The following is a 26,328-nucleotide window of genomic DNA, read 5'->3' on the forward strand; positions in this document are numbered from 1 at the left end:
CGGTGCGCGCCTGCGCGGGAGGCGGCGCCGGACGGTGAAGTTGGTGGGAGCGCCGGTGATAAAATGGTAGGTTGTGCGAGCCGGGGGGGAGGGGAGGCGGCGAAACCGCGGAGGGGGAGCCTCGGACAATCCTCAGGCACCCCCTCCCCCGGGGCTGGCGAGTCGAGCGTCCCCGCACCTCTCGCCTCGCCGAGCCCCGTTGCCCTGTCCAGGGAGGCGGCAGGCGCGGGGGACGAGCGGCGCGGGGACACGGGGAGGCGCACCCCCCGCGCGGAGTCCTCTCCCGCCTCCTCCTCGGCCGGGCCGGGAGCGGGGAAGGTCACCGGGGGCGGTGGGGGAAGGGAGGGGGCCGGGCCCCGCCGCGGGTATTTCGAGCGCAGGCAGCCGGCGCAGCGCGTACCTTTCCCTTTTTTGGGATTGGGGCTGGCGGGGCAGGTCACGGGAGCTGCGAGTCCTCGCTCCCGCCGGCCCCTTCCCCGCCGCGGGACGCGGCAGGTACAGCCTGAAGGCGGTGGGAAAGGTGAGGTACAAATTCCCTTGCTGGGGCAGGGTGGCGAGGTCGGCCGGGGCTGTTTTGGGAAGGAGGGGTGCTCCTGGTGCCTCTGCAGCAGCTTCAGCGCTTCCCTGGGGGGTGCGGTACGGTGTCATTAGCGCTGGGAGAGGGCTCCGCAAAGGTGACTGAGCTGCGCCGGGAGGCGCGGTGCGCGTCCTTGCTCGGGTGCCGTCAGCGAGGGGTCACGCTGGGGACAGGAGGGACCGGAGTTCCGGAGCCGCCCGGGCCCAGGCAGGGGGCGCGGTGCCGCCCCCGCCGCAGGGCACCGGCCGCGGACGGGCGGCACAGGAGCCGTGCTACGTGGCAGGGTAGTGGGCTGGAGAGTCCCGTGTGTTTCTTACCGCTTCACATAATTCAGTGCTTCATTTCGCTAGAAGCGCCTGGCGTTAGTTAGGCTTGAAAGAGGGCGTGGGGTTTGCTTTGGCGCTGTTAGCAGAGTCCTGTGTTTTGAAGTGGTTATCGCTAAGTTTGTTGCCCAGAAGGAGTTTATGTAATGGAGGAAGATGTAGGAGCAGGGACTCCCTTAGCTAAACCTTCATAAAAATTTGAAGGCAGGTTGGAGCTTGCAGCCAAATGATTGTTGGGTATTTACTTACCAAACTATGTAGTAGTTGTATTTTGCACGCTTTTACTTCCACTGTACACATTTCTTGTATAGAAAAAAACCCAGTATGTTTCTTCTTAGATTGGATAGAAAAATCTTGCAGGAAAGAGCAAACTCCTTATCTTATTTACATGACGTGTTTCTTGTCTCAGGACCATCTATAGTTAAGATGCCCATATGGGTACAAGAGATAAAAAATAAACTAAAACGTGGCTCCGTGTTTACTGCACCCCAGATCACGATTCAGTTCTCTTTGAAGAGACCCGTAAATTTTCCATTATACCTGATGATTTAAACTGTAGTGGTGAATTTATACAGATTTCTCATCTTATTTGTTGGCCCAGAACCCGTGTTAAGTATGGCTTAACAAAACTGGAAAGTACAGAATACAATAAAAAACAGTATGATTTAAGCTATCTCCTTATGCTTCCAACTTCATGTAAAGAATAGCGTTGAAATATGATGCTAGCAAATCTTCTCCCTGTAAAATGTCCATTCCTACCTCTTGGGTGTTCCGGAAGTTTAAGGATATTGTCTCAGTATGGTTGCTGCAATTGAGAGAAACATCGTATTAGTTCCTGTCGACCTGCAGCAGGCTTTTTTGTTGTTTAATGTGTTAGTAGTATAAACATACCTTTCAAAGTTTAATTAATGCTTTAGATCACATTTACAGCAGTCTTATAGTTTCATTGTAACATTCAGCAGTGTCTGATATGTCCATTTCATATATTTTATTTTTGCCTTACGTCTTCTGTTGGCAATGTTTTACAACAATTAAATGAGGTTGCCTTTTTCAGCTGATGACTTAAAATGATTAAACTTTGCACTGTTAATTATTGCTGATAAAATATTAGGAAAAAATCTTGGGTATTTTTTTTCTCCATGTATGAAGGACTTAAACAGAATTTGAGGATCTGTAAGTTGCACCTTTTTAATTTCTTATTTTTTTTTTTGCAACCACTAGGCATATCATTCAGAAGATAACCATATTGTAATATGATGAAACTTGTGTTTACCGCTGTTACAGAACAGAAAAAAGTCAGCATATGTGAGCAATAAAGCAGAAATAAAAGCTTGTTACTGACAGAATATGTGCTGCTAAAAATGTGTATATAGATGCTGTCATTTCAATTTTCAGAAGAAAATGCTGTCTATTTAACTGCAGAAGAACAAGGCTTTGTCTTCCTGTAATTCTGAAGTGAAAGTTGTCATCAACAAGAAAACTAAAACCTTTAAAAGATAGGCATTAGTAGTAGAATGCTGAAACAAACTTCTGGATTAGCTTCATTGGCTTTCCTGCTTCTTTTGCATCCCAAAGCATAAGCTCAAATCGTCCCAGAAGGACAAGGTCCGCCAGTTTATGGCATTTACCCAGGCTGGTGAAAGGACTGCTATATACTGCTTAACACAGAATGAATGGAAACTAGAAGTGGCAACAGACAACTACTTCCAGAATCCAGACTTGTACTACAAAGAATCCATGAAAAATTCAGTAGACAAGAAGAAATTAGAACAACTGTATAATCGATACAAAGGTAAGGTTCAGTTTTCTGGGGAGTTTTTGGTTGGTGGGCTTGGGTTTGTTGTTGTTGTTGTGGATTTTGTTTTGTTGGGGTTTTTTTGGTTTTTTTTCTAAGTTGTGTGGGGAATTTTTTCTGCTTCTCTACTGTTTTAAGGAGTTTTAAGTAGAGCTTGCTAGCTTTTGCTTCTCACTATGTGTTTGTAGTAATAAGAATGAAAAAAGGTTTTTAAATGCTCATAATGATTTGTACTACTGTAGAGATTTCTGTAGACTTCAAAAGTAGAAAATTAAACTTACAGTGAGGAAAAAGTCCCAGCTGTCAAATAAGGTAGCAAAGTTTATTATGCAACGTACATGATTTTTTGTTGTTGTTGTTGCCAGTAGCTACTCTTAAATGTGATGGTCTTTCCATGGCAGAATAATACATATTGTTCTTATGCTGACATTTGGGGGAATTAATTCTGTTCAGACACAGTAATATTTCTATACATTAAAATCAAAAGTGTTTCAGAAAATGTTACAGCTAGGAGTGTGACAAAATGGTCAGATAAGAAAACTCAAACTAGAAACATCCTTATTTAATTCCTTAATGCTGGCATATTACAGCAAGTGATGTGCCTTTTCAGAGTCTTGGAAGAAAAACCACAGGAAAGTGTATTAAAGGCAGAATTTCTTCTTTTACAAGTTTCATTTTACATTATTGTTAAAAAGAACCACAAAAAAGGCATTTAAATATAAGAATTTATGTGATCCAGGTGACAGTGCTTGCTGACCTGTGGCCATCTGACATGAGTGTGCATTGTTCATGCTGGAGCAGTGCAGGCTGGAATCATTGCTAGCTCCGGTTGAAATCCAAATATCTCATGTTTGAAAACACAAACTCTTAGCCACTACTGAAGTATGATTTTATGTACTTCTCTAGGTGAAATATATGGCATGCTTTGTGTATACTTTATCCTTTTATGTTACTGTTTCCACCATTTTTGTTCTCCTTTACATAATCTGTTCTATTTTAAGTGTAGGGATTCTTTAATCCTTCATTATTGTGTGGTAATGAATTATATAGGGACAAAGAGGCAGCAGTGCTGTAGCATTTTTTTTTTTGTGAAAACAAAAACCCAGAGACAAAACTCAGAGAACCATGTTTTGTTTGATATGTGCCTATGTGTATATTTATAGATATACCTTTATATATTTTTATGTATATAGCATATACATATATCTGAATATTTTATTTGCTCCTTGAATGTCAGTCTTGGAGATTGCTGGGTCAAAAACATATATTCAAATTCATAAATGCTGTTTAAGACTATCTAAAATGGAAGAACATTATCACAAATGTTATTTGCTATTACAGATTGCTAGCAGCGGCAAACTGCACCATCTGACTTTTGTGAAAGCAAATCTAGCCAGTTTACATCACTGTTTTAGTTAGTACACCTTTGCAATTCTGGCACTTAAACACTGAAGCTGTAAACATTAAAAACTTTCACAAGATTTGACAGAAGTCAATAAAAGTTTTGGTTAAGCACCTTTCCTTGATCCATATCTGGCTTAAACCTGAGTCACTGGCTCCTCAACAGTAAGGCATTCCTTTGTTCTACAAGGCCTCTAAGATAGTGCACTATACTTGAAATCTGAAATGTCTTTTTCTGTGCTGTTTTTTCTTAGTTTTCCTGTCTGTTTATCCAGCAACTCTGTCCAAACAGCAATTGCATTTTGTTACTGCTTGCCTGGATGATGTGAAATATGATAGGGATAAAAAGTCCTTGTTGAAATCCACCAGAATTTTTTCCCCTGATTTCAAGACAGTGCACATCTTGCCTTCAGTTCTTCAGTTACTCCCCAAATACTCAAGAAATATATTTTACATGTCTTGGAGCTAGTTGAATAGATATGTTTACTTGTTAATTGGGATCAAAGGTCCCTGAATTATATCATGGGTATAATTTGTGGTTTAATAGACGTAAGTCTGTTTGCCAAATGGACTTCCTCTCTGAAATTTACAATTTCTTTCACTGTAGTATTGGCTGGAAAAATAAAAGAGAGCTTAAGACTTAAAATTAAATTTAAAAGGTTTTATCTAGGCTAGTTTTGTTTTTTTTTCCCTAAATCAACTTCTTGGATCAGGATTTAAAAATAGTATGGTTGAAAATGTCAGCAGTGTAAGAAGTTAGTATTAAACCTACTCAAGAGATGCTTTTCTGCATAGCCCAACTTACGATATTGAAGTGTCTTCCTCTCAAAAGCTGGGAAAGACAGTTTTGTGGTTTAAGTTGAAAGCTTTGAAAACTAGAGGTGTGGGTTTATTTTCTTTTGTTTTCAAATTTTTTTTTCTTCTCCAATAATCTTAAGTTTACATGCAGGGGGTTGTTTGTTTCTGGGCTTTTTTGAGAGAGAATTTTGTTACAGAATTATTATAAGGCCTCGACTGACATTGAAAAAGGTACTACTGGGGAAATACTATGTTTCACTTGTACTAAATTGTTTTAATTAGCTTAAGAGTCTGATACTGTGGCATTGTTTGAACATTGGTTTGGTGATTTTCCTGACTTATAATTAACCCCTCTAAATGTTTAAATGTGATCTTTAAGGAGATATAGTAGAAACATAATAGATGTCATTATAAAGAAAAAAATAAATCTGGGGTCTAACGTAATAGGTGTCTTTTTGTTGGACTTGATTTTGGGTTGCTTTTCTTTTTTGCTTAATACATGCTGACCAGTAGAAATATGTTGTATATTTTGATGTGCTTACCACCTTTACTGTTTCTAAACGTAGGCAGCATCTCCTGAGTTAATTAAAATCTTTTGTAGAGGATTGTGGAGGGAAACAAAATTATTTAGTTGATGTTAACAGATAAGTTCAGGAAAAGTGGCAAACTAGTATCTCTGTAAGTTTACAGAGTACTTAATCTATTTACTGATGCTCTTTTAAAAATATCCAGACTTCAAGTGAAAACATTTGTGAAGGTTATGAAAAAATGAATACTTGTATTATGCAGCACATCAGAGCTGTCAGATGATTATTAGTATGTTTTGTAAATAATTATAGTTCTCCTCTCTGTATTTTTGAACTGCAGACCCACAAGATGAAAATAAAATTGGCATTGATGGGATTCAGCAGTTCTGTGATGACTTAAGCCTGGACCCAGCCAGTATCAGTGTTCTGGTTGTGGCATGGAAATTCAGGGCAGCTACTCAGTGTGAATTCAGTAAAAAGGAATTTGTTGATGGCATGACAGAGTTGGGGTAAGTATCCATTTCTGCATAGTCTATAATGTAAGGCCTGAACTGTGTTTCTGTTCAAAACATTTTCATTTAAACTGTGTGAAGCTTTGAAAAGCTGTTGAGGCTAATGCCAAGCTTAACAGGTTCAAAATGCCTGTAGTGTCTTGTCTTCCTTGAGCTGGTGCTTTACTGCAAAGCCTTAATGACCACAGCAGGGAGGAAGCAAAACAATTTTTACCTGTACAGCAGGGGAGTCAGATGGATTCATGTATCTTTTCATGTAGTTCATAGTAAGCATATGCATATTTGTGTTAAGGATTTGCTGTTAAAAACTGAAAGTCACAGGAGGTGTATGAAGGGAAAAAAAGTCAGTGTTGAAGCGGAGAAGAAGTAGGAAAGCAGAAAAGGGCCTTCAATTCTTTACCTTGCCACCAGCAAATGGACCCATCTTTCTTCTTGTGCATTTTACTGCCTATGCTTTTCTCTCTTTTAGACTAGATAGTTCATTTGTACAAAATATCCATGAGGCATTGAAATAAAAATGAGGATATTGGTAGTAGAAGAGATTGGTTCAGTGGTGATATAACTGATAAAAGTTTCCTTCCTGGATCATGAGCTGTTCTGGATAATAAACTTTGAATGTTGCCTCTTCCTTCTTACCAGTAAAGTCAAGCATTTATCATCCTAAAATAATACTTTGTGTATAACTTTTCCTTGCAAGAGGAGCAGCATTTCTAATATTTAGAGATGTCAAATTACTCTTTTTAACAGATTGCATTAAATGGGTGGATAATTACAGTTTATGGCTTGTTCCTGTTTCTTGTAGCTAAGCAATTTCATTTGATCTTAGAATGACACCTTATCAATACATTTCTAAGACAAACCAACTTTCAGGAAATATGGTGGTTGTTTTTAGCAGATTGTAGCAGTCTGATGTTACTGACCTCATCAGTTATTGATTTCTTTTTAAGCTTTCCTTTTTGAGAAATTGTGATGAAATAACTTTTGATACCGTCTGAAGTTCATTGCTTGATTTAGTCCCATTGAGTAGCTTTGGGTAGAAATTGCAAGAATAACTATGATTTTGCTAACCATGGACAGAAATTAAGCACTTATGCTGTTATATTAAAGGTTGCCAGCATTTTTGTTTTTTTTTATAAAAGTGTTTTAAAAGATCTTGCTAAACAAACTGTACTTGGGAGCATAATATGGATGTGCCTGCTTGCCACAGCACTTAAGGAGAATTTGTAATGATTTTGTTACATACTTGAAGGCACGGTTTCTTTGGTTTTTAGCAACAAACACAAGTGAGCAGTGGGATAGAAAGAAATTCCCCGAGGCTTAGATCACATAGCATCTTTATGATGCATATGGGAAGGTATATTTATTGACTAGATAAGTCCCAATGAAACTGAGCTTCTCAGTTGAAGACTGTTGGCAGAATTCTTTCTTTTCTCTGCCAGGTACTGCTGGAGGGCAGAAAGGTACTTATTTTTATCTGTACTGTGCAAGACAGTTAAAACTGCATTTGTGCTTTATGGGTGTTGTTATAGTTACCCATCCTTTAATAGAATTTTTCTTGAATCTTTAGAATAAATGCAAACATTTAACTATGCAGAATTTTCAAATACATTATGTTAGTTGTGATAGCTGCTTCTTTTGAAACCCATTTCCTTCACTTTGAGTTTCTAGGTACAATTCAAGATATTGGTCCTGTCCTGTAAACCCTGAATACTCTTTTGATGCCTTGTTTTGGCAGACACTTTCCCTTTTAAAAGTGTGTCTGGTCAGCCCAGGTGTTTTCACTGAAAATGCTTTGATGGTGTTATTCTGGGATGTGCTTGTTAGAATTTCAGTAATTTGATTCTGTCTTAGGTTACCTGTGCCAGGCTTTAAGATAGTTTGCCAGCCTTCAGGCTATCATTCAAAGCTCATTTTGTTCCTTGGTTTAATTCTCAAGTGTTCTATGATGGGGAGAGAATGCCTACAAATAATAGTTCATTTAATTGAAAAGTCCTCAAATGTTAAGATGAACTGTAAAAATGTGTGAAGCTCTTCATTCAGGAGAGCGGGGAATAAGCAATGTCTGTCCAGATTAAGGCAAAACATCACACGCTTGTGTTACAACCTCTGTCTCTGGGGAAGGATTAACAGAGTTCAGTGAGGTTTGGATGTTCTTTTAGAACAGAATAGCATCTGTTCAGAAATACATAAAGAGGTAGAAGAGTTAAATCACTGAAGCATGTTTGCATTCTGTACCTAATGGATGCCTGTATATGATGTGCCACTTAAAATTCTTTAGTAAAGGTACATGAGCATTTATATTTTTCAGAATGCCATCCACCAAGATAATGTTTTTGTCTTAAACACTGTTTTGTTTTGATCTTAAACTAAACCATAAAAAAGGTAGGGGGAAAGTAGTAAGAAATTTTAAATATATGCAAATAATGTGATCTCTTTTAAACAGGTGTGACACCACAGAAAAGCTAAAAGCTCTATTGCCAAGACTGGAACAAGAGCTAAAGGATCCAGCAAAGTTCAAAGATTTTTATCAGTTTACTTTTAACTTTGCTAAAAATCCTGGACAAAAAGGTCTAGGTAAGTAGAATAAAAATGAGAAAAATGTCCAAAGTCAGTGAAGTCTTCCAAACGTTTCCAGTACTGTAATATTCTCATTAGCGATTGTATAGTAAATTGATTATTGGTTTCTTTCACTGACTTATCTTTCCCATCTTCTTTCATTTAATCTCTTCTTGATGTCCCCTTGGTACAGATCATTTAATGGGGTTCTCTGCCAGTACTGACGTTCTCTCACTTCTTGTCAAAAGAAGTTCCTGCAGTTCTTCGAGACTTGTAAATTTATTTTTTTTTTAATACTGAGCTAGTGAGTTCTGTGTATTAAGAACTACTGAAACAAGATACCCATGTCAGCTCAGGAAGAATGAGAGAACTTACTGAGAAAAAAGTTACTGTTGGTAAAGTTTTTAGTTTTGGCTCAGTTTTTATGCCAAGTTTAGAGAAAGGGTATTATGGGTATTCAGGTGTGGGGTATTAAGGGTATCTATTTTAAAACAAGTGGGTAAAAATAGGCATAGTTTATATAGCATTAAACTATTATTCTTCATAAAGTTTGAGGTTTATTCCAATCTATGCCTTCTATTGCTGGAGTAAAACTGATACTAAATTCCATTCTTTTCTTCAAATCAAAAGTCTCTATTTTGTGAAGAGATGAAAAAAATAGATGAAGTCCACTCTTAAAATTTAGATCTGCTTTCAGAAGATACTGCGTAGGAAGGAGTGGATGTTTTTTATATAGAATAGCACTGTACCATCATCCTTGTTCTTTGTGCTGTGTGTGAGAATAAGTGATTTGTTGGATTTTTTTAGGGTTTTGGGTTTTTTTCCTTTTTTAGCATAGTCGCTTTAAATCTATGTCTAAGTTACTTGGGAAGTTGATAAACGTGTTTTCTCAAGAACTGTTGGGAGAGCAAAATATCAGCTTAGACCTCAACCAGGTGTTACTGTTTCACTTTCTGTACTTTGAATAATCTCTCTTGTCTTTCCTGGTGGGTTTTTTTGTTTGTTTTATTTATTTAAACTATGGACAACTTTTAGGACAACCTTTTTCTTCATTTTTTTCAGCAGTTCCATTTTTCATTTCATCTGTTGCTCTCTCATGCCTCATGGGCCACTGTTACTGACATGAAAATGAAGAAGTCTTGTAGTGGCTCTGTGAGCTTGGTTAGTATTTTAGTTCCTTAGGTAGTCTTCATTAACAAACTTAGTACTTTCAAATTGCAGGAAAGGTAAGTCAGTTACAGCTGAGGTTGGAATTTGAGATAACTAAAGAAGTATTACAAATAGCTTCCTGTCTTAATTGGGTGTTCCAACATGAAACTCATTAACTTGGGCAGTATATTTCGAGAGCTTTTCACCTAAGCCTGTATGAAGAGTGGAGGAGGGGAGGCAGCCCAACACAGATTTGGAACTGAATGTACTGTGTATTTGACACGAGGAGGAAAGGAAGCCGACTTGTTTTCCATCACTACTTTTTTTTTTTTTTTTTTTTCAGTATTTGGTGGTTCTTTCATTTATAAGTCTGTCTTCTTTGTTGTGTAAGATGTTTTATTGCCAGAAAGTACCAAAGTTCCTTCTTGCACTAGGAGTTGAAGTATTAGCAGGAGAGAGTAAGAAGTGTGAAACGGGAACTGTTGCTGATTTCAGTTGACAGGAGTTTTAGTAATTTCATTAATACTTACAGTCTCTTGATTTCTAGTAGTTAGTTCTTGCATGGCAGTATATTGGTGGCATTTTTCGTCAGGCTTTTTCTGGTTTTGCTAAGATCATTCTAGATAGTAAAGAAATACAAGCAGATGCCACTTTTCTTACTTCAGTGGAGATACACCCTATTTCTTGGATCACCATAGGTTGACTTTTGAGCAAACATATGGACTAATGTGACATTTTTGAGTGATTGAGGCCAGTGATAGCTTACCCAAATATAAATTAGCACTGTATAGGTTTGGAGTTGGAATCTTCACAGAGATTATCCATCACAGTGGAGCAAAGAGGTGAAGGAAAAAACTTAAGTTTACAGGTAGGTGTTTATAATAGCCACAGAAGGAAGCAGTGTGTTGTAACCAAGGAAGAAAATCCCACCAGTTATTTTATTGGAGTGCCTGTATGAGCTGAGAATTCCAGCTGCTTCAGCTACATTTAATGCAAGTTTAGGTTGTTCTTTTTAATTTCACATCCTCTTCTCTGTATACATTTATGTATTTTCTCCTGGAATGAGAAACTGTCCATCTTTGCTCCCTGTCTCCAGGGTTGTTTTGTGTTTGTGTTCCAATGACTGTGTGCCCTGTTGTCAAGGAGATGTGGGAATTGATATAAGCCATATATGAAGTCTGTGTCTGTCTTACTCAGTTTGGAGCCTTTACTTTGATTAAGTCCAGACAGTTAAACAGAATGAATAATTAGATTTGTTACCATCTGAGCTGGTAGAAATCTGTGCCTGGCTCCATCTAGGTAATTTTACAGTGACGACCTCTCCTTCTTACCCCCATGCACATTAGATGACATTCAGTCAGTAGAGGATGCTTCTTAGCTCCTGCCCAATCTGCTTGCCCTGAAGTCTTTCTGGTGAATTGTAAATTGGAGGAGACTGAGAGGGCTGTGAAGTTACGTCAAGTAAAGAATAAAAGCAAGCGGTCTGAATTAATGAAGTGGAAATAATCTAGGATTTTTTTCCTAAATTTCAGTTGCAGAATATTTTAATGTGGCTTTTCTAGGGTCTGAAGTATTCAGTGCTTTTTCTTCTTAGACTGGGAGCTTAAATCACCAAGTCTGGTAATTGTACTCATTGGTTAGGAGACTGATCTGTAGGCTAAAAAATAATGTTTGATTCTTGGATATACACATGACCTATAAATGTGCCTATTTGAAAACTAAGCAAGTTTGACATAGTGCTAGTGACAAATGGTGATTTCATATTCTTAGCAGATAGTTAATAGAAACCTTTTTTAAAAGAAGACTTAATTTAGCTCCTTCTGTTGGGTCCTTTTGGGTGAGTGCTAGGGCATCTTATTCTTTAACAGAAATAACTCTTGAGACTGGAACTTAGCAGAAACACATCTGTGATGGGCAGACTGACTTACATGATTGTTTTTCATGTTTTTTTCTTGTTTCTTGTCTTAGCATATTGAAACAATAAAAAAGGAGTGAAATAGCTCTAAAATGTTCAAGTAGCAATGCTTTGGTTGAGTCATGTTCATTGCTCATTTCAGATTACTTTTTTTGAAGTCTATCTGCCATTTTAAGACGTGATGTGTAACAGTTATTACTTTATTTATTGTCCCCTCTCCTCTGAAAAACACCATGAAATAGTGATATCTGGATTCCTTTTTAATGTGCCAGGAGGTCTTTACATTTAGAAGGTAGAGAAATATTTACATAGTGTATTCCCTTGTGCTAGACGGGATCAACATCTACCAAAACCAATTCTTGCACACACTTTCCTTACCAAATACTCTGTGGTATACTACAGTATGTACTAAATTGCCTTTTCAGTTTTGATAGGTACTACAAAGATTTGAGGTCTGATTTGTACTGGTCCTCTGGCTGAACAACTTTGAGAGCAATTGCCTTCACAAAATAGAGTCTTAAATTTTTGATGGTAGGTTTCATACATCTTTGTCCACGTTTGCTTAAACCTATTGTTAGATTTTTTTTTTCCTAGCATACAACTTAATTATCAGTTTCTGAATTTTTCAGTTTAATACTTTAACCAGCCAAAGTAAATATGCAGACTTTTCCTTAGAGTAACAGCTTCTTACGTAGTTGATGGTTATGTACATGTCTTCACTTAATCTCTGGACTGAGTAAAACCAGCTACCAAGTTCATGTTCTAGCTCTCTGATACTGGAATTTTGTCTTCCAACTCTGTTTCCTTTGCAGTCAAGTTGATCTAATTTTCTCTTGTCAAGTCAGATATCTTCCATGTGTGTTAAATATTTTGCTTCTTGTTTTGCATCCTTTTGAGTTTGCTTAAGTTTGATACTGTCTGCAGTTTGCAGTCTGTTTTACTACTGCATTTCTGCAGCACTGCAATGTGCCCAGTTAAATCTAATATTTCTGCAGTTGATTATTCCCACTAGCACCATGATTTTGCACTTCTCTTGAATGAAATCTTTCTTATTTACTTCCAAGTAATTTTCCAATTTGTCCAAATAATTTTGAATCCTAATCCTGTCTATCAGGATTAAACTTCTAAACTTTTAGAAGTTAAACTTTTTTCAGATTTTGTCTAAGTTGCAAATTTAGCAGGAGTTTTCTGTGTCATATCATTTGAGTTACTTAAGTATTGGACAGTGTTAGATGCAGGACTGACCTGCTTGGATGAGTTATGTTCTCCCAGTTTGGCAGGGAATGCCTGAAATTCTTCCAGAACTTCTTTGACCTTTATGAAGTTTCAAACATGGTAGGAAGCAGTTTGAAATTGCTTCAGCATATGGAGGTGAATTTCACTGTATCTGGCTTCACTTTGGGCAGCAGTGCTTGAAGACTGAATTTCTAAAAGCTTTTTCTGAAATTACTGTCAGGTTTCATTGAATCGTTTTGCTTGGAGCATAACTTGGAAAAAAAAACAACTTCATGTGTCCCAGACTTTCTGGTGTTATTATCAGCAGGACACTGTATCTTTTATCACACCAGCTGCCGTTTGTAAGAAGAGGAGTGCCAAGGCACAGAAACACTTCTTAGAAGTTTTTTTGGTGATAGAAGAATTTTGATGCTACCTGACACAGCTGTCTTCATAATTCAGAGAGGATTTTGCTCCAGGAAAGTGGTCTTGGAGGGTAGGAGTGTGTTTAGTTTTGTGGTTTATTTCTTTTTGGAAAGACCTGTCTTCCCTTGCTTTTTTAAAATTTCGTCGTCTTCTCCAGTTCCCCTCAAAATCAATGCAAGAAATTCTGCCATTATGTAATTAGATGGGAAGAATCCTCTCCAATAAACTAAGTTACATCTGTTCTGTCATTCCCTAAAATAGACACAGAATTCAGTACACCAATGCTCATTCCTAGAAATAGGACTGCTTTTTATAGGAGTCTCTTTTCCACAGTTCATGTGGTGGCAGTATGGAACTTTTATTTCTCTTTGTATCTGCAGGACTTCTGTTGCTATAGTCTCATCCAACTTGAATGTTTGCATTTACTTTTATTAGCTCACTATTTACCAAGGAGAATGCTCCAGTCTGGATACATGCTGTTTAAAAAAGTGAAAGTAGTAGCAGCCCCCAGGGTGATATCTTGTGTAAGGAGTGAGATGCAGAATGCAAAAGCTGAGTGCATAAGATCTGCCATGGTGACCTTGAGGCAGGAAATGATGTTCTGATTAATGTTACTTATCACCCAACTGTCGAGTGTCTTTCAAATACATATTAATAGGTGTGATCACTATCAAAGAAGAAAATGGATGTTTATAACTGCTAAGACTGTGACTCTCTAAGTGGTGGACAGAATTAAGAAAAAAAATCAGCCGAATTTCAACCCAGCAGTGCCATTTCAATGGCTGCATGTTGGGTCTGGAGTACATAATATTTAGATGTATTGAATTTGATTTGCATTTTGTCTTTATATTTTGATTATATTTATCAAGTTATCTGGTTTGTCAGGAGACTTAATAAAGAATTATTATGGATAACTGTGATTCTGTCTTTAATCTGCTTTCTCATGTTCTTACTACTGTGTGTAGTACAATAAATCTTTAAGTTTTGCATGGTGCAGATTTGGAGAAGTTTATCTTGCCTTCTGCTCCCAAGGTTCAGCTTTTCTTCTGCAGTCTGAGTGAAATTTTGTATCCTAACTTATTGGTAAGTGTGTGAAGAATAGGATTATAGGTCTTGTCATGTTGTCTACAGAGCAGTTCAGATTTCTAAGGGCACTTTTAAGCTCTAAACAAGGCCTTAGCTCTATCTATTTTTTTTTTTGTTTTGTTTTTGTTTGTTGAACCTGGTACTTGCTGTGATTCTCTTACTGGGTCTCCCTTTGAGCCCCAAAAATACATGCTCAGGAGTTTGTTACAGTTTGTTTCAGCCCCAGGGAGGAGCTTAATGCATTCTTTCATGGTCTTCACCTTCCAACATGGAAACAAAAAGCCGATTTGGTCCTTCATCACTTCTTTGTGATCCCTTCGTCTGCTTGCTGGCTCAAAAGGTTGTGCTTCCTTTTCTCTGCCAGTTGCCTGGGATCAACAAGAGATGAAAGATGAGGAGGGCATTCAGACTTGAATCAAATATTACCTCAAGACCAGAAGAATGACTATCTTTGCATCCGGTATGTGGACTTCAAGGTTTCCTCTCCTATAAGCAGATGAGTATAATGTACTCTTTTTAATTGAAGCAACATCAACTTTGGCTTTTATCATAGCTGTATACCAAGATTCTTTAAAGAGATCTTTAGACATTAGGGAAAGATATTTTTTTCTTTGTTTTGTTTTCTTTTTTTTCCTCCTGCCCTCCCCCCAACCTAGTTATCAAGATATCCTCCCCTTTCAATGAAGAATTAGATTCAGAGGTAATTTGTAGGAGTGAGTGCATGGAAGAAGTTGAGTGAGGTCTATAAACGAGCTTTTTTACATTCATTTTGAAAGAGGTCTGTGAATGCTGTATTTTAGGTGTTCCGGTGACCTTGGTTTGTGTGTACAGTTCTTGCTTTATTTTTGTTCACATTTTCCATGTTGAAAATGCCAGCAGTTTAAGAGAAACTTGGTATAGAAGAGGTGCTTTGATCAATAAAAGTGTGGCATAACTGCCAGTTCTACTAATGCCTCATTGATTCCTTTACTCATGTTTGGACCTTAATTGGGAAATATATATCCAGTCAACTTCAAGTCATCTGTCGTAGTTTACCTGAATGGTATGTGGAGGCATTTACGAAGGCAAAAGGATTTTTGAACTGGCTACAATCAGGTTCATTAGGCTGCACTCAAACTGGTGTTCAGCCAGCCATCTCCGAAGTCTAACTTGCATTCCACAGCAGTCCATCTGTTTTTGTGCTTAATGTGATAAACAGAAAACAGGAAAGGTTCTGCATGGAATCAGGCTTCTTCAGCAAGGCAGATGCTGAGACAGAGCCAAAAGCACAGGCAGACCCTGCTGGATTCCTGCAGTGCTCCTCTGACATCCACATGCTGTGCTTTACCATTCCTCCTGTCCACCATGGGCACGTAAGCCTGATGCTGTGCATTATCTGTCCCCTGACTCAGGGCAGTGGGAAGCTCTTTGCTTATGTCTTTGCAGGGATGAGTGGATCCAGCTCAGCTAGATCCCAAGTTTAGCCATGGTCTGTGTTCATAAAACCCCACTTCCTTGTTTTTTCCCCTTCTGCCTATCTTCTGTGAGGGAGCTTGCATTTGCAACTGCCAACTGTTTTGCTGTAAGCTTTTCTGGAATTTCAATTAAGTGTTTTTAGGTTTAATCCTTATGGCATATTCTTGTTATTTTGCTGATTAAGAAACAAGAAACTAATTATTGTGTCTGTGTTCTTAGCAATTTGGAAGCAAAGAAGAATCTTAAAAAAAATTCAGAAGTGAAGAACAAGGAATTTATTAACTCACTGAATCTTGCAAGTATTCGCTTGATGCTTATTGGTCAGGCAGGTATAATAGTCCTGTTGTTGAGACAGATTGATACCAGTTTCCCTTGCTCTTACCTGTGCACCAGATTTAACACAGTGTTGAGAAGTTACATTAGTAATTCAGGTGAATTAGTGATAGTATTCTATCCATTTCAAACATGAGTGCATGAACAGGTCTTGTTGGTCGGGCAGACAAGCTAGAAAACTGTTTGGCAGAGGATGGCACGTGGGTGCTGCAGCCCTAGAGGGCACTTTTGGCACATTTGGCACATCTGTTTCATGTTCCTCAGAAATCCTGCTCTCTAGTCAATTCCTTGCTGTCTGGTGATTTCTCTTTGTTTTCACATTTCATTGATTTCTAGTGGGCAGTCACTGCCTTGGTCCAAAATCATAGCATGAGTAACTTAATTTGATTTTTTTTTTTTCATGCAGCAATCTAATAATGATTTTTTTTCTTTCTTAACAAGATCAGCATTTGATCAGATCTTAAAAGTAGATAAAGGCTGTATTTCTCCTTCTGCATTAATTGTGCTGTTTGTTATCACTTCAAGCTTTCTGTTCAATCAGGATAGAAGAGGCTGATGTATTTTTAAAAGCAAGTTTAGAATGAGGTTTTAATGTTTGAGGATAGATCATACTGCATGCAAAATGCTATTTCTGATTTAGAAAAACTGGTTGTTTAAGTGTCTGCATGACATACAACTCTCACTGGATAGTGACTCTGAAAATATTTTTGGGCTGAAAGGAAAGCTCTAACTGCATAATGTACAGCATATGATGTGGTATTTTTATGATCTTTAATCATTTAGCAATTTTATGCTTTGGAAATGAACTTGGATGCTAGCAACAAAGAATTTTAAACTGATCCTTGTCTAGGTATTTTCAGAGATTCATCCATCTGTCTTTTTCTGCTTATAAAACTTACATTATTGGTCTGTAATGTGGGTAGCATATTTTTTGGTATAAAAATCCCAGCATATTTAGTCATTGCAGTTTGATTCTTATTGTAATGATGCCTTCGTATCTATACAGCATTGAAAGAGGTATTCCTAAGACTGCCTGAGGAATTTTTGCCTTGCAAAAGCATCTTCCTGTTGGGATGCAGAATTCTAATGGCATAAGGGCTTTCTTCTTTTTTTAATATCTATCAGTGCAGCAGTAATTGTGGAAGATCCACAGCATTGCTGTTTATTGATATTGCTGTCAGCTTGCTGATTTAGAATTTGAACTCTGTAACTAGGTCTTCCCTTTAAAGCAAAAGAATACTCTCTTTTGTCCTCCAGTGCCAGATTTTTCAACCTAGGTAGGGAATTGTCTTCAAACAGAATGTAAGCTTATCCCTTAAGATTGTGGCACACCTGAAGGCCTAGTTCTCTCATGTACTTTAAGACTTCATAAACTGGCACCACTACCAAAAGTGATAGTTCCATCTAGTCCTTTTGTTCAAATAACACTCGTGTTAGTTGATGGCTCTGTGGGATTACAGTGAACCAGATGAGAGATGGGATTTTTTTTTTTTCCCCATTTAGCAAATTTTACCAAGATAAGAATTTTCTGCCTTGTGCCTATTGGGAAAAACAGCTCCAGTGTGGACCTGTTTCATCTGCTACAGATCAGCATCCTGTGTGGGATGTGCATTTTTCATGTGCTGTAGCAAATAACTTCTGCCTCTTTGTGCAGAATTCATTGGCAGACACATGTACACAGTGTCCTTCTTAACAATTTATGTTAAGTGTCAAAACAGTATTTCACATGCATTGTGTTAAATACAATTTTGCAATAATCAAGTTCACTTTAACGTAATACTGACAAAAACCAAGGAAGTGTTCTCTCCCCCTTTTACCTCTGCTTTCATGGCACCTTTAATCATGTTTGCTTCCCTGCCTGTACTCTTCCTTTTTCCAAGGAATATTTTCATCAGAAGTAAAAACTTTCAAGAAATAACACCTTAATAGTTGAAAAGTGCATTTTCCTTGAAGTTGTCACATGATAGCTTTGCAAGGTCTGCTTGGAGAGGTTGAGACTTCATAAAGAAGTTACTTCTTAGTGAAGTTTAGAAATTAAGATTTTCTTAAGTTTCTCCTTTTTCATTCTTTTTGCATTTCATTTGGGATAACGGGTAAGAATAATTAATCTGCTTATCTAAGCAGCAAGTAATATAAAGTTATTAGTCTCTTCTACTTTTTTTTTCCTTGTGAAAAATGTGCATGGTGGCATAGACAGGAAGAACTGAAGGAAGTTTTAGAGCCTAATTCAAGCTCTGTACTGAAGAGCACTGATCATAGTAGAACAAACACTGGCAGCACTGTCTCTGTGTAGATAGGTAGAGACATATTGCATTTCTCTACATCTTACATGCTTCACATCATCCTGGCCCCAACCCTATCTAAAACAAGTGCTCTAGGGCCATAGCTGTGTTAAAATCTTGAGCATATCTTCCAGATATGAAGCTTGATTTCAGGTGACTGAGTGTCCTTCAGTTTGTAGTGTGGTTATGTACAATTTCAAAAACCATTCTTCCTTCTTGTTGGTGCAGGTCAAGCTTCTGGTTTATGTACCTTCTTTTAAGCACCATGTTCTGTTTACACTTCCTTTTTACTGAAAGCACAAGCTGAACTATTTCTGTGGTTCAGGAAGGGCTGTGCCTTATTTTATGGTTGCCCAATAGTAATCATGTACTTAGTGCTGCTACCTGTGGGAGCAAGCACCAAACCCATTAGGTATTGTGAGCTGCTGAGGATGAAAACAGGCCTTCAAGGAAATATCCTTTCCACCTTTAAGCTGCATCCAATGTTGCTTCTGCCTTTCTGATGGAATATGTGGCAGTGCTGCATCTTCCTTGAACCCTGCTCTCAGATCACTGGTCATGATACAGAATAAGGGCTGATTTCTTGGACTTGTATTTTCAGAACTGGGTGTAGACATTTGTCTGTTGAATGATGCCAGAAGAAAATTATTGCTGTAAGATGTTCTGTAGAATCATAATACCACAGACAAGTGACTTTTTTCATCATCTTATGTCTTTAAAGTCCCTTAAAAGTCAAGTGTGTACAAAATGTGATAAATTAAAAGGACTTGACATCTGTGGTTTTAAATGTGTTTCTATCAATATTTGCTATGTTTGTACGTGTGTATGTATTTTTCTTTTTTTATTTGCAGAGAGATTTATCATTAAGTATTCTGTTTCTGTAGATTGAATGCATCTTTAATCTCGTACTGGTGGACGGTGACAAAAATATTTTAGTTTTATTGACTTTGATGTTCAATACAAAATTTATACTGTTACTGCTTGTCTTCTACCTTTTGGGTCAGGGAGAGTAGAAAACAATTCCTTACAAATAAATAACACTCTTTTAAAATCACTAAAAAAAATATATCATAATATACTAGATGGAGCATTAATAATTGAACCAGAAGGGGTTTATTGCTTATAATGTGCTGCAATATGTACATGTTGCTTTATGTCTTGCAGATCTAGAAATGGCAATTGCATACTGGAATTTAGTCTTGTCAGGAAGATTTAAATTTTTAGATCTTTGGAATAAATTTTTGTTGGTAAGTATGTACTTTATTCCATACTGCCTTATTCCACAGTAATCTGGCTTTTGTTGACTGTGTGCTTCCAATAAGAAAAATATGGGATATCTCCTTCAAACTTCTTCCCTCTTGAAAACTGATATAAAAGTCTCAAATCAAGCCAAATTAAATATTGTCTTTATGGTTTCCTAATTTAGAAGGATACAAACAGATGCAAAGTGATAGTGTTCTGCTTGCTTAATTCTGTATTCTCCTACTTAGGAAAGTTCTTGCATGAAAGGAAGCAATGATTGTAGATGGAACTGGTGCTGCTGATTCTCAAGGCAGCAGTGATCATTGTCAACCATGTATTTTACCATGCTCTGCCTTTTGTAGTACTAATGCATAAACTCAGTCTTTTTAAATCAGTCATACCAGATGCATAAATTAAAACTTAGAAATTAAAAAATATTCTTGTAAAAGACCCAATTCCTTATCCATGTTTCTGCATTTGCATGTCTATATAATTACGAAAAATGAAGTTACATAATGTATAATTTATCTTGATTTTCTTCTTCATTTTGTCTTTTTATCTGTAGTTCAGGAGAAATAAAGTTTTTCTGTATTTTTGATCCCCAGTGCTTAATAGCAAGGTGTACACTTTAGAAAAAAAATCAACATAAAATATTTCATAAATTTTTTTGGCAGTATATTTGAATTACTGAATAATGTACTAGTTTCATCAAGAGGGCTTCTGAAACCATACCATGTTTTAATTGACTTAATACACTTTTAAGACATCCAGATTCAGATCTATGGATATAACTGAAGAAAAATCTGCATGATAGGACCTGGTATTAAAGTGTGTTACTTTAGAAGAAATAGTGAACCTGGATGTTTAGTTGAGAAGAAATATTTAAATTAAAATTTTTCAACCTAAGAAAGGAGCAAGATGAAAGTCTTTCAGATGGATTTTTTTTGTGTTATTGTTTTTTTAAGATAAGGTGGAGAAATGTTTATAATAGGTATATTTCTGTATATGTCAATATAAAATACCACTGTGGAATTTGAAAGTGGTTTGGACTGAACAGTACTGTTATTCTTTTGTACAGGAACATCATAAAAGATCAATTCCAAAAGATACTTGGAATCTTTTGTTAGATTTTGGAAATATGATTGCAGATGATATGTCCAACTATGATGAAGAAGGTAAGCAGTACTTGAATATCTTCAAAAATAGGTACAGCAGGATTAAAATGCTGCTATAAATGAGCACAAGAACATGTTACCTCGTGTCCTAATTTGCTTACCCTTAAAGTTTCAGCTGCCAATACAGTGTCATACTTTCTGCCAAAATAGTAGTGATAAGAAGGGTCACTGGTTTTCTGTAATTTGAAAACAGAAGCGAAGATACAGTCACACCATGATAGAGCACATTATTTGAATGTGTTGTGCTACAGACCTCTGAGTGATACGTTTCGTACAAACTGCATTGAGGGTAGCAAAAATTTCACTCTGCTACTAATTCTGTTTTGGAATGTGTGCAGAAATATAGCCATTCATATTTTAGGACTTAATAAGAATGCTGTGGTTTTGCTATCAACTAATGTTTATATTTGTAGTGTGGAGTTCTATGTTTTAAATACATTTTGGTTGTCTTAAGAGTCATTACTGCAAGAAGATATCCAAAAGAGGAATTTATTAGTTATGTGGTTTTTTTTCAAGTGTTTCATCATGTTGTGCCTAGACTAGGCCAGAACTGTCAAGATGAGCTTCTCATCCTTTGTATTTATAGACTACACCAGTTTATTGCTGACAGTGGTAGGCTCATTTCTCAATTGTTTGATTTCTCTGTAGGAGCGTGGCCTGTTCTAATAGATGATTTTGTGGAGTATGCACGACCAGTAGTCACAGGAGGAAAACATAAAACTTCCTAACCCCAGACTTGTTGGTATGGACTAAATGAACTGCACAGGGTAATGAAGATTTGTTAGCTGATAACTGCGTGTTGGTGCTGGTCTCAGTGGTAGTGATGACATTCTGCAGACAAAACTGAAATTCTTCCTTTCTGCCTAAAGAAAATGATGACTGACATGTGGACACTTCAAGAACAAACTCAGAAGATCCAAGCTGTTTGTAGGCTGTTGGCTTCAATTATTCTACTGGTTGTATAATATAGGATGTAGATTTTGCATGATTTTATACTTTGGAGAAATTTAACTAGAGGCCATTTTATTACAGTTTTGACAGCAGAGCATGCCATTCAGTTCATAATCCAAAGTGAACACCAGCAGTTACATAAATAAAAAATGTATTATATTGTACTTATATTAAAAGCAGTATTTGTGTTATATAAATTAAATCCATAAATAAAACTTATGCATTATGTTGTATTTTTATAAAAGTTCTCTGCATCTGTCTTAACACAGAATTATAAAAAAGCCCAAACAATGAACTTTTGTTTTTAACTTACTGCCATATTTTTAATTTGTGTTTTCACATCCTAGATGTATACAGTGATTACATCCAGCCTTTTGCTTTCTCCCAGTGAATTTTTGTTCCTCATTTTTCTTCTGGAACTGCATGGACATGTAACAATAGCATTGCTGAGGCCAGGCTGCTGTTCTATGCTGTGTTGTAACTCCAGCTTTTTTAGTACCCATTTTAAGGTTGACATTAAACAACCAAAGATGCTTTTATAATTCGTGTTTAGTTATCATAATTCAGTTGGTCTCCAATTATGTGTTTTATTTCTTTTTAATAAGGAACTGGCGGAATATGGATTTTATTTGAAGCTTGAAACATATCATAAATTGTAGCTATATGCAACATAGTTGCAAATGTATTTCCTGGAACTTCTCATGGAAAATACACGTGAATAAGCCAAACTTGTTGGCTTCCACTTTATACTAATGATAGTCTTCATGCCTGTGAATGTATTGTGCATTCAGTTGTATTTCTATAAGGGAGGAAAAAATCAAATTAATGCAGTTTCAGTGATCTCAAGGCTGTTGAAATTGGACCAGTTTTCACCAAATCTGAATTTGTTCACTCGTTTCTCCCCTTTGCTGGCCACTGATTATGAAGTGCACAGAGGTGTCTGTCTCTTCTCATCAGTGTCTTCTGATGTCTAAGCACAAAAAAGTTTTACCAGAAACTCTTCAGCATGTCTTCGCACAAGGCTCTTGCAAATGCTACCTCATCAAAATGAGTTTGTCATAGCCACTGTAAAAATTTGTTAAAATGAAGAGTTGCTAAAGAGTATGTACAGCTATGATCAATATATTTTCTGTATTTAAGGCTGAATATATGTGAGAATTTTGGAGAAAATAGTGCATTAAGTTATATAAATTGTAATTGTTTGGATTGTTGAAGTGTTGCATGACAGCTGACTAATTTATTTTGTAGTTCCCAGGGTATAAAAGCTTACAACATTCTCCTAAACTCTAATATTTAGAGTTTCATACAAGGAGTCAGCTTTCATTATGTCACCACAACCTGCAAGAACAAGTGTCCATGCTGCATACAAACACTGCCTTCATTCTTCCACTTGATAGAATTTCAGTTGTGCATGATGTTTAAAAAGCAGGACGAGGAAAAATTTGAAAGAATTTGTGGCTTTTGTTCTTAGTAAGAGCCTAGCAAGCAATTTACAAATGCCCTGTGAGTGATTTGTTATGGATATTTGTGTCTTTGTTGTGTGTGTCAGCCCTGGCTGAGCAGCCGCCAGGTGTCAGCGTCTGAGCTTGCTGCTGCCTGGTGCTCCTGTGCATACTTATCCACTGAGGTTATCCTAAATTAACTGCTTTCTGACTGCATCTTTTTAGAAGGGCATTTGTGTATGTAACTCCAAGTATTCTGCAGAAGTCAGTGGAGAGCTAGAACTAGTTATGCTCTCTTTACTGTGGTTGATTTATCTATGCCTCCTCCCTAAAACAAGCCATTTCTGTGTCTGTCCTGCAGGCTTTGCAGAATGTGTAACGAGTGCGTTTACCTAGCCAGAAGCAGTGGAATGCTTGTTATTCACACAATTGCCACTTAAAATCTATAGATAAAATTTACCTGACCAGAAGTAGCTTAATCAAATGATACCTGATGTAGCTGAACTTTCATAGCACTAAAGCTTTGCACTGAAACATTTGCACATGGTGAGAGCTCCATCAAATCATTCTGGTGAACCTTCTAGCTTTTAAAATAAATAGAGCATAAAAAACGCATGTGGGTTGAGGTTTATTTTCCTTGTTAGTCGGAGCAAGAAGGAAGGTGCTTAGCCCAGGATTTAGTGTGTGTGTGTGTGTATACATATATATGTATACACATGCACACATTTACTCTTAAACCTCAGTCCTGGGGGGGATCCTTCATGGGTGACAGCTTCCAGCAGACCAAGACTGGGCAAAATACTCCAAAGATGGTAGTTGAATATTGTCAGACAGCTCTTGATGTTTGCTCTGCTTTTCCTTTTTCTTCTATTCTTCCTGATCCTCTACCCATTTTAGACCGCATGTGATTTTTACATTCCCATACATAATAGCATGAAGTAACATCTTTCCACTTGAACAGTTGTAAAAAAAATGCAAACTCCTTTCACCTTACAAGTTTCTTACATATTTTAATAATTTGCTGCTGTCTACTTTACAGGGTACTCTGGCTTCCATTTTAAGTAAACTGATACAGTGGTAACACCTAGGCTGCTGAATTTATAATCCTAAATGGTAAGATGTCTTCAAGTTGTTCAGTGCATACAGTATTACTTCACAGATATGCTGTATGTATTTTTAAACTTGGTGCCAAGTTGTTTGGTTTGAAACTGAGCCATAGGATTTGTACTTGCCAATTCTAAATTTAAATGTTATTTATCATGTGTGTCATGCCAAGGAGAGCAAACCTGCAGGTATCTGCTCATTCAATGCATCTGGGAGATTTGCTGCTCAGTAAGCTGTATGTGTGTGTATATTTTTTGGCAATGGAAAAAGGAATAAATGGACTGTCAAAGGATTGAAGTCAGTCATGTGAGATGTCTGTATAGTTCTCGTCGTTTTTCTGCTTTAGAAGTCTTGGTTTAGTTGGAGGTTTTTGTTGTTTTCTGGTTCATTTTTTAGGTGGTTGTGTTACTACATCAGTGAGAAGAGGGCAAGGATGTAACTCATTAATTTTTAAATGACGTTAATAAATGTATGGTTTGGTCATCTGTGTCACCATTAAGATTTTTAAGAGACTTGACATGTTTAGCTGCAGTACTGTATTCACTGCATGTATCTGCTGGTCACCAGACTCTGCAATCTGTGTCATTAGTTTGTACTGGCAATGAGAGCTATAATTTCAGTGAAGTGTTGCTCAGTCCTGGCTCTGAGCTCTGTAGGAGAAGCAGCATGCTCAGAAATCTGTGCAAAGACCTTCAGAGGTATGCATTCACCTACTGTTAATTCTCTTCTGAAGATTTAAGTCAAATAAGTTCTCCTCTATCTTCACCCAGCTGCCATCCTTCTCCAGTGCTTTCACCAGCCCCGGGCTGCTTTGGTGTTGCACAAATCTTGTGCTCCTTTTCCTGTGACAGTGAAGCTGTAGACTTTGATACTTGAACCATGGCAAGCCTTTTCTCTTTAAAGTGTCGGCACCAGTAACCTCCCTCAGCTGATGCCAACCAGCATCTCACTCACCAAATGGCACAGCCCTTCTGAAAGAGAAGAAGTGTAATGATTTTACAACCATAAACCTGTTCAGCAAAACATGTTTTCTGGTCTTTTTATTATCTGCAGTGTGCTAGGTAGAATGAGGTGTCACACCACTATAATTGACTTTTTGTTCTAAACTCCTTACAGAGGGATCTGCACCTGCAGCTTTCTCTACAACCACATGCAGAAAATACTGTTTCAGACAAGTGGGTGCAATGTTCACCTCTTAATGAGAAGGGCTGGGGAAATGTAGGGGCATTTACATTTTGATTGAGTATTGGGATGCTTGACTGATTCCCATGGGGGGGTTTTTTGAGCCGCCTTTTCCAGCCAGTGAACTACTCTACTGTTTGGCAAACCCTATAGGTTTCATGTCATGACCTCAGCTTTCTGTCAAAACAGTAAATAACTCCATCCTGTGGTGTCAAAAGATTATTTTTCCTTCAAGGCAGTGGTATAAAGCTGTATGGAAGTAATGCATCTCCATTGTTAAAGAATTGAGTAAAACCAGTTTATTTTTTTCCTGGATCTCAATGAATGTGTTTTAAAGGAATTATCCTGATGCTGGAATAAAATCTTTCACATCAGGAGTTGTAAAAATGCAACTCTGACAGAAGGCTGGCACCCATCTGGTATCAACCTTACTTTTCCAGGGTATGACTCTGTGTCCCTTGGATGGTGGACTTGGAATCAAGAGCATTTCTCTGCTGAGTGTCTTTGAATGGCAGAGGATCACTCACTCTCGTGGGGGAAAGCATTTGGGGTTAAAAAGTGCTTGTGTGGACACAGCATCAGTCCATCTCCATCTGCCAGTTCCTTGATTCGGGGCAGGGCTCAGCGCCTGTAGCATGCATGGGCTTTGTCATGGGCTGGAGCCCATCCATGAACATCCCATCCATGCACATCCCTCTGCTGGAGGAGGCAGAGCAGCCACGTTGGCCAAAGGCTGCTTTCATGTTCTCACCTCAGGTTTCAAATGTAATTGAGCTGAAACAACAGTGTGTTGCCACCAACACAGACAAGCCTTTTCTCTGCCCTGCCTTCCCCTTCCTTTTCTTATGGATTCTCCCCATCTGAAAGCTGTCATATGTACAC

General features: G+C 37.7%; 1 protein-coding gene across 5 annotated transcripts; it reads left to right on the top strand.

The window, feature by feature from the left end:
* Positions 1-12: 12 nt before the first annotated feature.
* DCUN1D2 (defective in cullin neddylation 1 domain containing 2) lies at positions 13-24,747 on the top strand. 5 transcript variants are annotated; one of them, XM_062487958.1, is made up of 7 exons: positions 13-66; positions 2,476-2,692; positions 5,762-5,930; positions 8,377-8,507; positions 19,515-19,597; positions 20,671-20,767; positions 21,416-24,747. In XM_062487958.1, exons 1-7 carry the CDS (start codon positions 64-66, stop codon positions 21,493-21,495), a joined length of 780 nt encoding a protein of 259 aa, XP_062343942.1. In that variant the 5' UTR covers positions 13-63; the 3' UTR covers positions 21,496-24,747. The 5 variants fall into 5 exon arrangements, with proteins under 5 accessions (XP_062343942.1, XP_062343945.1, XP_062343943.1 ...); XM_062487961.1 differs by lacking the exon at positions 13-66 and adding an exon at positions 358-520; XM_062487959.1 differs by lacking the exon at positions 13-66 and adding an exon at positions 380-520 and having other exon boundaries at positions 2,122-2,692.
* Positions 24,748-26,328: the final 1,581 nt, after the last annotated feature.

Source organism: Cinclus cinclus, chromosome 2 (assembly GCF_963662255.1).
Source record: "Cinclus cinclus chromosome 2, bCinCin1.1, whole genome shotgun sequence".
Taxonomy (NCBI): domain Eukaryota; kingdom Metazoa; phylum Chordata; class Aves; order Passeriformes; family Cinclidae; genus Cinclus; species Cinclus cinclus.

What these genes read in the sequence shown, in the direction of transcription:
- DCUN1D2 (XM_062487962.1), top strand. Translation starts at nt 1,127, where the DNA reads ATGATTGTTGGGTATTTACTTACCAAACTATGTAGTAGTTGTATTTTG. An exon ending in ACTGTATAATCGATACAAAG is followed by an intron (nt 2,693 to 5,761) that starts GTAAGGTTCAGT and finishes TTTGAACTGCAG; the next exon opens with ACCCACAAGATGAAAATAAA. An exon ending in GTCCAACTATGATGAAGAAG is followed by an intron (nt 20,768 to 21,415) that starts GTAAGCAGTACT and finishes ATTTCTCTGTAG; the next exon opens with GAGCGTGGCCTGTTCTAATA.